At 36.6% G+C, this 10,255-nt stretch overlaps 1 protein-coding gene across 1 annotated transcript; it reads right to left on the reverse strand.

Annotated features, from left to right (window-relative positions):
- Positions 1 to 1,835: 1,835 nt before the first annotated feature.
- LOC126690821 (subtilisin-like protease SBT4.15) lies at positions 1,836 to 6,531 on the reverse strand. The gene is made up of 11 exons (XM_050385949.1): positions 6,448 to 6,531; positions 5,917 to 6,005; positions 5,717 to 5,814; positions 5,485 to 5,631; positions 5,265 to 5,361; positions 4,313 to 4,823; positions 3,873 to 3,970; positions 3,533 to 3,754; positions 3,320 to 3,428; positions 2,731 to 2,944; positions 1,836 to 2,383 (listed from the first exon to the last, which is right to left on the reverse strand). The coding sequence occupies exons 1-11, from the start codon at positions 6,529 to 6,531 to the stop codon at positions 1,836 to 1,838; spliced, it is 2,217 nt and encodes a 738-aa protein (XP_050241906.1).
- Positions 6,532 to 10,255: the final 3,724 nt, after the last annotated feature.

Genomic DNA, 10,255 nt, shown 5'->3' on the forward strand with positions numbered 1-10,255 from the left:
AAATTTTGCTGAGTAAATGAGTACAGAGTTGATGGAACAATACTGCCATTCTTCTGGGCTTTAAGTTAGAAAAGGGCAGCAAACGAGAATCACAGGGTGCTGACGTATTGTAACCATACATCATGAGTCATGACTTGTATTACTTTTGCAGCAAGAGAAGAGTTCATTAGTGAGGTTTAACTAATGGTATTATTGGACTGCTCATTTTGGTTTATTTATACTCTTTTCAGAGTCGGTTGACCCCAAAATTTTGAGACTAAGACTTGTTATAATCATACTGTTTCTTGAGTTACTGTTGTATCTGCAGGATTCTTAGTTATATATATATATATATATATTTTTTTTTTTTTTTTTGGTTAATGGGAAAACAGATACAAAGCGTTATCTCACACAAGCAGTGAGACCAGTTCCACTACTTCTAATTATATACATGTCAGCTGTATCCATATTTACTAAATGATTCTTAGTTATATTGCTTAACAAGTAGGCACTCTCTTTAAATATATTATTTAACCTTGTAGACAATGCCTTTTCTTGGTTGTACTTGAGGCACCAACAGGGATGTAGGTCAAAGATTGTTGATTTGAACTGCTTGGATAAAAATACGAGCCTAATCCTTCTATACGTGTAGCTTTGAGTTGTCTGAGCCTTCTATACATGTAGCTTTGAGTTGTCCGAGCCTTCTCTATCGAGAAACTCTACAAATTCCTAAAAAAGTGTTTAAACACTTTTTTAAGAATTTGGTGTAAAGCCTTCTCCATCAAGAAACTCTACACACTTTTTTTAGAATCTTATGTAGAAGATAATCTATAATTTAATTTTTGTAATTCATTTATTTTGTTATTTTTATATAATTTTTCGTTATTTTAGGTTTAATTTATTTATTTCATTTTTTAAGATGTTTATAATACTTTTTAAGTCAAATTTGATTCCTATTATGATTAAGTATTAATTAGGATATGTTTTAGACTATATTTTCTTCTTAGGTGAATTTCAGACTATCTCTTCTTGTGAATTCAAGGTTATTTTTAGAAGCAAACATGTTTTACTTTTTATTTTCTAGAAGTAGACATTCGTGGACTCGATGTTATTTTTAGAAGCAAACATGTTTTATCTCTTATTTTTTAGAAGTAGACCCTTATGGATTCGAGGTTATTTTTAGAAGCAAACTTGTTTTATTTCTTATTTTCTAGAAGTAGACCTCGTGGATTCAAAGTTATTTTTAGAAGCAAATGTGTTTCGTTTCTTATCTTCTAGAAGTAGAATGTTCTGCTTCTTGTCGCTTCTGCACTCCGCTTCAAAACATTCTTTTCCCACACTTTCTTTTAAACTAATCACATGAATGGGTTGGTTGATGGGAACAAGAAATTAGTTTATTACTAATTACTTATTAACTTTAAATTTTGTGAGTGTAATTGAACTTTTGCAATTGACTTTGAATATTAATATGGATAACATGATAATTCTCATTGTATCTCAAATTTTAGTGAGTGTAATTGGGCTTTGTAATTGACTTAGAATATTATTAGGGATAGCATGATAATTATCATTATACATTATTATATGGCATTATGAGAGGATATATTAGAAATTAATAAAAACTCATTTCAGGTTCCTCAATTAACTTCAAACACATGACTACATTGACAGTAAATTGCTGAGTTGTATTTAGTTGTCCTTAAAATAAGATAACACTTTTTGATATTACTCTAATTCCTGGAAGCATCTTTGTAGTTTATATTCAATATTGAATTGCATTACAAAGAATGAAAGAATTGGAAAACTAAACTTGCAATTGGTTAATAAATGAATACATTGGCTAGAAATAAACAGACCTAATCAGCTAATGGCCTAAGGATAACGATATGGTTCTTAACATTGTATTTAGAGTCACTCCACTCTAGCAAAGCCGAGAGTAGCTTACTCCCAAATGGCTCTAAACTGCCTTTCACCTCAACCGTGAAAGATTGGTTCTCATTCAACTTGCTGAACTTCAAAGTTTCTGGGATAACTTTCACAAGTAGACCCCTTGGTGATGTCACCTTCGATGTGTACACCGATGTGGCATATCCTACGTTAGTCACGGTCCGGTAGAAGGTGGCCGAGATACTTGTACTGTTACTGTCGAGCTGGGTATGCATAGTTGGGTAGTTAAGGCCATCAGTGCCTTGTGCTGGCTTGAATTTGGTGCAGTCAATATTTTCCGTGCCCCCAACAATTAGGCCAATTACTGTGTTGTTGTTGCCTTCTTTGCATAGGAAACTGATATAGTCACTCGTGGAAATGTCATAGATGAGTCCAGGGTTCACTGCTTGTGTTGGGTTTATTTGTCCTGATCCGGAACCCAGCTCGGCGTCTGCGTCTATGATTTTCATAGGAGTGGCTAAACCAAGGAGTAGAATAGCAATAATTTTGTCAATAATTTTCAATGAATACTCTTTCAACAGCATACGCTTAGTAAAGATAGTAGAGACGACATTTCATGTCTAGAATTTTGAGACTAATCAATTTGAAAATCCTGTTTCTTTTCTTTTCAAATGGACACCTATAATCAATATAAGAAGCAACAAATTTTGGTTCACTACAAACTTGGTTAATGATTAATTTACTGGTTATAGTTTGAAGGAAAACTGAAGGAGCCTAGGCCTAGAGTTAGACATGGTCAGTCCAAATATATCGACTACAAAATCAGGAGTAAACTTCACTACATGTAAGTTTAGGAGGTCTCACCTGTAGTCATGAGAGCAGACTTGACTGCAGCAGGTGACCAGTCAGGATGGATGGACTTGACATAAACAGCAGCTGCTGATGCATGAGGGCAAGCCATAGATGTTCCTGATATTATGTTGAATACTGTGTGTCGATCATCACTCGGAAACCCTGTTGTTGTTGGTAGTTTTGAATAAGCAGCTAATATGTCTATTCCTGGTGCTGAAATATCAGGCTGTCCATTGACAATTAGTACATATGAGATGGAGCAAGTTGATCAGTTAATTCAATAAAAATGGGTTTAGCACTGCACTCAATTTCGTTGGTACCATCCAATCAAATCCAATTCAACTATTTATTTGTTCAATGAGTTTTACTAATGGATACTCTTAAAGCATCCATTAATAAACAATTTTAGGAAAATAAAAAAGTAACTAATTTTTTTAAATTTTTTTTAATTTCTCATAAAAAATTTTCTAAAATAGATGATTAATAGATGCCTTAGAGCATCCGGGACTCTTATACAATTTAAATGAGTGAATTTTCAAGTTCAACCAACTCATTTTTAAAATGTCAAGCAGATGAGTAAAAGTCTTGAGAGAGGTTTTACCTTAAGGATGTTGAGATTGATATTTTGAGGACCTCTGGATGAGAAAGAAGCCACAAAGGGAGCACTAACATTAATAGTAATTGACTTTTGTATTACAGCCTGAGGGTTCCTGCAGTTTTCATCCCAAGATAGAACTCAAGAGGTCAATACTAAAACAATAGGTATTAACACTAGGTTGCTAAATAGATTAACCAAAGCAAATTAGTAACATACTTGGTGGAATTAATATACTGCTCAATCATTTTGCTGTCCCTGGGGAAAATGGAGGTCCCAGGGATGACAGTGGAGTAGGCTGTATCTGTGTCATCTTCAAGCGTCATGATTGCTCCCGCACCACCGGACCTTTTGATGCTGTAATCCTGGCCGTTGCTTCCCAGGCAGTACACTATCTTTCCCATCACCTTATTCTTGTCTAGTGTCCCGAAATCACAAGCACTGTAATAATTTTTAAACTCAAATTGATTAGAACTTATTGATTAACTTAGGGAGAACCACTCAAGAAAGTATGTCACTTCAACAAATTTCAGTACCAAATCAAGCTAAAGTCTCATACCTGGCATTCCCATAGGGTTCACTAACATTAACTGCAAGGGCTCCACTTGTTAGTGGGTACATCATTTTTTGTGGTGAAAATGTATTGATTGAAATTCCCTATCAACCACCAACCAATCAATAAAGAGCATTAGAATGAAAGAGCTAGTATGAAACCTTCAAGAATAATGGTTAAATACGTAAATGACTAAATTCACCAATCTCCTAAGAAATTTTTTGGGACAAATAACTATCTTATTATTAGAGCACATGTTCTAAGTTCAAACTCAATATCTGCTTTATCATCTTGTTAAAACATCAATTATTTTTTTGGTACTAGTGGAATTTAAACTTAGTAAGTTGCTTATTTAAAGATAAGATATCTTATAAATTGAATTTACTGGAATTTATACTCAAAGTGTGGTCTTTGTTCACCATAACAGACAAGTGGTAGAAACTTACAGAAAAGTGCTCGCCACTACCCAGAGTAGCCACAGTCCTATACTGCCTATCAGTACCAGAAGCAGCCACGGTCATTATCCACGGAGCAACATTCTGCACCGTTGAAGTATCAGGCCCATCATTCCCAGCAGAGCAGGAAGTCAGAATCCCCTTCGTCATTGCATGAAAAGATCCAATGGCAATAGGGTCTTCAAAAAAGGACCTGGATGGACCACCCATGGAGGCTGATATCAAGTCCACCCCATCAGCAATGGCTTCATCAAACGCAGCCAAAACGTCTTTGTCACTGCAACCATTAACCCAGCACACCTTGTACATGGCAATACGTGCCGATGGCACTCCACCACGTGCGGTGCCTGTGCCTAGACCATAGAGGCTTGCATCCTTGACGAATACACCAGCTACAGTGGATGAAGTATGAGTGCCATGACCTTCGTCATCAACCGGACTTGGAGTATCTTGATCAGTATAAGTTTGGTTCAGATTGAAGTATTTTGCACCTACCACCTTTCTGTCCATGTTACAAAAATAACACAGAAAATATATACATTACACATTGTATAAAAGCAATGGTAGATTTTTTTTTTTTTTTTTTATTCTTTATTTTTTTTCACAAGTTGTTAATTATGGTGGTAAGTTATAATTGGATCAAAACCATTTTTACATATATTTACCATTGACACCATATAATTGCACCAATCATAACGCAACATTTCAATAATTGTGAAAAATATTATATATTAATTGTATAAAGAGTTTCACAAAATTCTTTGAGAAACTAATTTAAAATTTAAATGATCATATATCCTCAACCCCGTGTACATATATTTGTACATATATGTGCACTGCATGATGCATAATCATATCATACATTAGATTTTAATTTAAAAATAAACATTTTGAAATTTTTACAAGTATCAACCGGAATAACCAAGAAAAAAGAAAGTACTACCTGTTGCAGCCAGGGAAGTCTACGCATTTGCCTCTCCATTTAATCGGGACAGGTCCATAGCCTGTGTCATTAAAACTAGGAGCTTCGGCCCATATTCCTATGAATAGAAAAGCAAAAAAAAGGTTCAGGTTTCTTGGATACACTTTAATTAGATTTGTAATTTTTAATCTGAATTATGTAACAAATCCCTTTCAAATGGGGCAGGAAAAAAAAAACCAACCTGAATCCAAGAGGCCAACAATAATATCGCTCTCTTTTTGAGCGTTTGCTCGACTCAGTGTTTCAGACATTCCTAAGAAGTCCCATGTTCTCGTTGTGTGAAGTTTGCGCACTGTGTTTGGAAAAACTGATACAACCCTCTTTTCAGCTGCAAGTCAATGCAAGGGTTATATATAATATCAGAGGAAACAGTATCATCAATTTTGAGAGTAGAAGTTTATAATTGTGTATACCTATTAAGCTCTGTACTTCATGAGGCAAGAGCCTGGCCACAAACCCATTGAAGCTCTTTCTGTAGGTATATATTTTAGATTCTCTTGCAATATCCTCACTGCAAAAAAAAAAAAAAAATGAATGTTTGGTGTCACTGAAAACAATTTACAGTATTGAAATAACAAAGATTATTGATGGATGGAAGGTTTTGGAGTAGTACTCTCCAATTGCCGTCAAAAGCAGGTTGTGGTGGTCAACCATCGCAGAAGTTCCAGCACCTTGCAGTGCTCCCATGTAGACAATGTATTCCTTTTATTCAAAAAAATGAATATAAATCCATGTCAGTTCATCAAAGTATAGTTTTTTTGGGACATATAAATTACCATTAGTAAAGTTCAAGATCAACGTTTAGAAAAACTAGCTAATGAGTAGTCAAATTGATGTGATTCTCTTTCTCAAAAAAAATAAAAAAATTGATGTGATTCTCAACCCAAAAAATAAAAAAGGGAAAAAAGCTCAAAGCTCTAGGCCCTAGCTACTGTCAAGTGGGTCAACCAATCATTGATGCATGGAGCACATGTCAAATGACATGTTATAATTCAAGTAATATCATTTTTACACGAATTTACCATTAGCATCAGTTTATTATGTATCAGTCATAATAAACTATCTCAAAGTCGTGAAAAGTTTTATGTTTGTGTACTTATAGGCGATGCATGCACTATAGAACTCAAACCTCCCATGTATGTACCTTTCTTTCATTGTCATTTGATCCATGGACCAACGTTGTTACAAGACACAGACTGAGAACAAGCACAAGTAAACTTCGGAACATCTTTGGTGTCTTAATTAATTCTCTCAACGGTGAAAGAAATGGGTGTTTTTCTGTAGATCGATTGGGAATATGGAACTTATAATTGTTAGTGCTCCTTTGATGATAGATGCTACGTAAATACTCTGTCTCTCAACGAAAAGCACGCATGCGGTGGAATGAAGTTTTGACTAAGAATATCAAAAGAGGAAAAAAACATACATATCATCTATCTAAGATTTGAGAATATGGTTGCTTAAATTTAGGATCACCAGTCAGTGATCGCCAGCTAAATACACTCCATGCGTACGTGAAGCAGATGAGAAATGAACCAATTCAACCTGAGACGTGTTCACCAAAGCCGTGTTTTAGTGCCCATATAAGGTATTTAGTCCGGATCTACTAGCCAGTCTGTCGACTGTGTCCTAATTTTATACATACAATACAGGAAAAATATTAGCTATTTTCGGAGTACTATAAATGCATAGTTCCCCCTCTCATATGAATGGTAGATCTCACCATGAATTTAATTAATAGGACTCACCATTCATGTGGGAGGAGGGAGTACGCATTTATGGTACTCTGAGAGTACACAATAATTTCTCATACATCAAAGGTTTGAATTAAATATTTGGTATATATATATAATCTATATCTATTATATATATATATATATATCTAAAAACTGAAGTGTAGCATTTATTGTTACTACGCTTCAGTTGAGTCACCTTAGCAGCCACGTCATTATTCTTTTTTGTTTCTAATTTTTCTTATATATTTTTTAAAACATTTTCCCATTTAATAAAGTGACTTAAAAACTTTAATATTTAAAAAATAAAATATCTTTTAACCATTATTTTTATTATTAATTTTTCAAAATTCTCCCTCCCCTTTACCTCTTCATCTCCCCACTACTTTCTACCTTAATATCATTCATTCTCTATCCTTTTATCTTCCTTTATTTTAACTCTACTTATTCTCAACATATTACTATAAATTTGATCTTTTTCATTCCATACATAGTTTTCTCACACAAAAAAAAAAAATGTTACATCTCTCTGTCTCTCTCTCTCTCTCTCTCTCTCAATTTGTTTTTCATTTTTTTTATTGCATCCATACTTAGGTTGATGAATTTTTGTGTTAATTAGAATTCAATTTTGGGTTAATGTGATTTAATTTTGTGTTTTAAGTTGTTATCTTTTTTATTTTCTTTGATTATTAAATATTATCTTACTGCATTATACATATGGTATATAATAATATAATGTTATTATATTACATAGAATGACTTGGATAATTTGACGTTTATTGTTATATATTTTATTTTTACTCTTTTTTCTTCTTATCTTATTTTATTCAACATTTAAATTCAATCATGTTTCCATACTTATGCAGCACAAATTAAGAAAATGGCTAAACACACACTTGTCTTCTTTTACCATACATTAGGAGAATCAAAATATTTGTGTGATAAAGGGTCATATAATTTATAATTTATAATTTAGATAGCACTTTTTGAATGTGTCTAGGCCTATGGATTGAGCCATTTGTAGTCTTATAAGGCTATTGAGAATGGACTTTTTTAATCAAGACTAAAAAATATGGACCACTATGTATCATTTAGATAAAAACCTTAATCATAGATATATTAATTATTTTTGCCACAAATTTAAATCACACAAACTTAATAATTTTATATTATGTGTTAGCATCATGTCTACTTCTTCTAAAAAATATTATGTATCATCTGTAAAGGATGCCAACAATATTGATTGTGGGGCCCAATAGTCTATGGGCCCGGCTCGCTCGCTTATGGGGAGTCCGCAGGTCACCAAACTAAAGGAGGCCAGGGCCCAAGCCCAAAATTAGTGAGCCCGATGTGGTTCGAAGATACGTCCGAGGACCGCTCAGTCCTCGGAAAGCCCAGAACCCCATTGACAAGAATGGGATACAGGCAAACTTGAAAGATCAGAAAATATCTCACGGAAATAGTCCTTAATACCCATCATTGACATGACATCGCCCCAAACAGAGCCGGATTTTTAGGCTTTATGGACCATCTCCCACAATTCAGGGATTAGACTGATGGGACAGATATCTGCCCTGGAAAGATCGACCCTACACGTGGACGAAGGACGACGAACGTAGGCTAGTATAAAAGAGAATGTTATGTGACCAAAGGGGGGGGCTCCCACTTAGCTTCGGGAGAAAGACTTGATGAAAGAGAAGGTCTGGATAATACACGTCGGACACCACATAAAAACCCTCCGACGGGTAACCGGGGACGGCACCATCGCTCCTCGGACATGATCCGAGGAGCCAAATCCTCCTAGACACGAGATTGATGGGCCTGAATATCCAGCCCAAAGCTCTATCTCATATCGGTTCACCTATAGTCCGGCCCGAAATGTCGCCCTGTGACCCAACGCTGACCTTTCAAGCCCACTCTCTACAAATACTATTGTGAGGGACTTTCCGCGTGCGCGCCCAACATAGCCTTTGGGCCGTTGAAGATTTTGTGTCCCTACAATTGGCGCCGTCTGTGGGAAAGGCTTGCGCGTTGGCACGAGTGGCACATGAGTCAGCCCTCTCGCAAACAGAGATTCACGAGTTTTTTCTCATCTCCGACGACGTGCAGTTGTTGCTCCGCCGTAGGCTTCGTCTAGGGGCTGCGCCTCGCGCTGCCAACGGAGCGGACAGCTCTAGGGGCTTGCGGCCTCGAGCCAACTCCTCCCTCCCTGGCCTAGGGGCTGACCTTCGGAAAATAAATCAGTATACAGAAAGGGCACCAAAGAAGACATCTTAAAAGTAATGGACAGAACCAAGGCCTTGCATGGTCCTCGGACCCAAGCCTATGGGGAAACCAAGTACAAAGAAGACATCTTAAAAGTAATGGACAGAACCAAGGCCTTGTATGGTCCTCGGACCCAAGCCTATGGGGAAACCAAGTACAAAGAAGACATCTTAAAAGTAATGGACAGAACCAAGGCCTTGCATGGTCCTCGGACCCAAGCCTATGGGGAAACCAAGTACAAAGAAGACATCTTAAAAGTAATGGACAGAACCAAGGCCTTCTATGGTCCTCGGATCCAAGCCTATGGGGAAACCAAGTACAAAGAAGACATCTTAAAAGTAATGGACAGAACCAAGGCCTTGCATGGTCCTCGGACCCAAGCCTATGGGGAAACCAAGTACAAAGAAGACATCTTAAAAGTAATGGACAGAACCAAGGCCTTGCATGGTCCTCGGACCCAAGCCTATGGGGAAACCAAGTACAAAGAAGACATCTTAAAAGTAATGGACAGAACCAAGGCTTTGCATGGTCCTCGGACCCAAGCCTATGGGGAAACCAAGTACAAAGAAGACATCTTAAAAGTAATGGGGAACCAAGGCCTTGCATGGTCCTCGGACCCAAGCCTATGGGGAAACCAAGTACAAAGAAGACATCTTAAAAGTAATGGACAGAACCAAGGCCTTGCATGGTCCTCGGACCCAAGCCTATGGGAAAACCAAGTACAAAGAAGACATCTTAAAAGTAATGGACAGAACCAAGGCCTTGTATGGTCCTCGGACCCAAGCCTATGGGGAAACCAAGTACAAAGAAGACATCTTAAAAGTAATGGACAGAACCAAGGCCTTGCATGGTCCTCGGACCCAAGCCTATGGGGAAACCAAGTACAAAGAAGACATCTTAAAAGTAATGGACAGAACCAAGGCCTTGTATGGTCCTCGGACCCAAGCCTATGGG

Source organism: Quercus robur, chromosome 7 (genome assembly GCF_932294415.1).
Source record: "Quercus robur chromosome 7, dhQueRobu3.1, whole genome shotgun sequence".
In the NCBI taxonomy this organism is placed as follows: domain Eukaryota; kingdom Viridiplantae; phylum Streptophyta; class Magnoliopsida; order Fagales; family Fagaceae; genus Quercus; species Quercus robur.

Bases quoted from the DNA above. Each gene is read 5' to 3' on its own strand.
- LOC126690821 (XM_050385949.1), bottom strand. From the start codon at position 6,531: ATGTTCCGAAGTTTACTTGTGCTTGTTCTCAGTCTGTGTCTTGTAACA. The intron at 5,815-5,916 runs GTACTACTCCAA...TTTTTTTTGCAG, and splicing joins CTTTTGACGGCAATTGGAGA to TGAGGATATTGCAAGAGAAT. The intron at 2,384-2,730 runs GTGAGACCTCCT...TCCTTGGTTTAG, and splicing joins GTCTGCTCTCATGACTACAG to CCACTCCTATGAAAATCATA.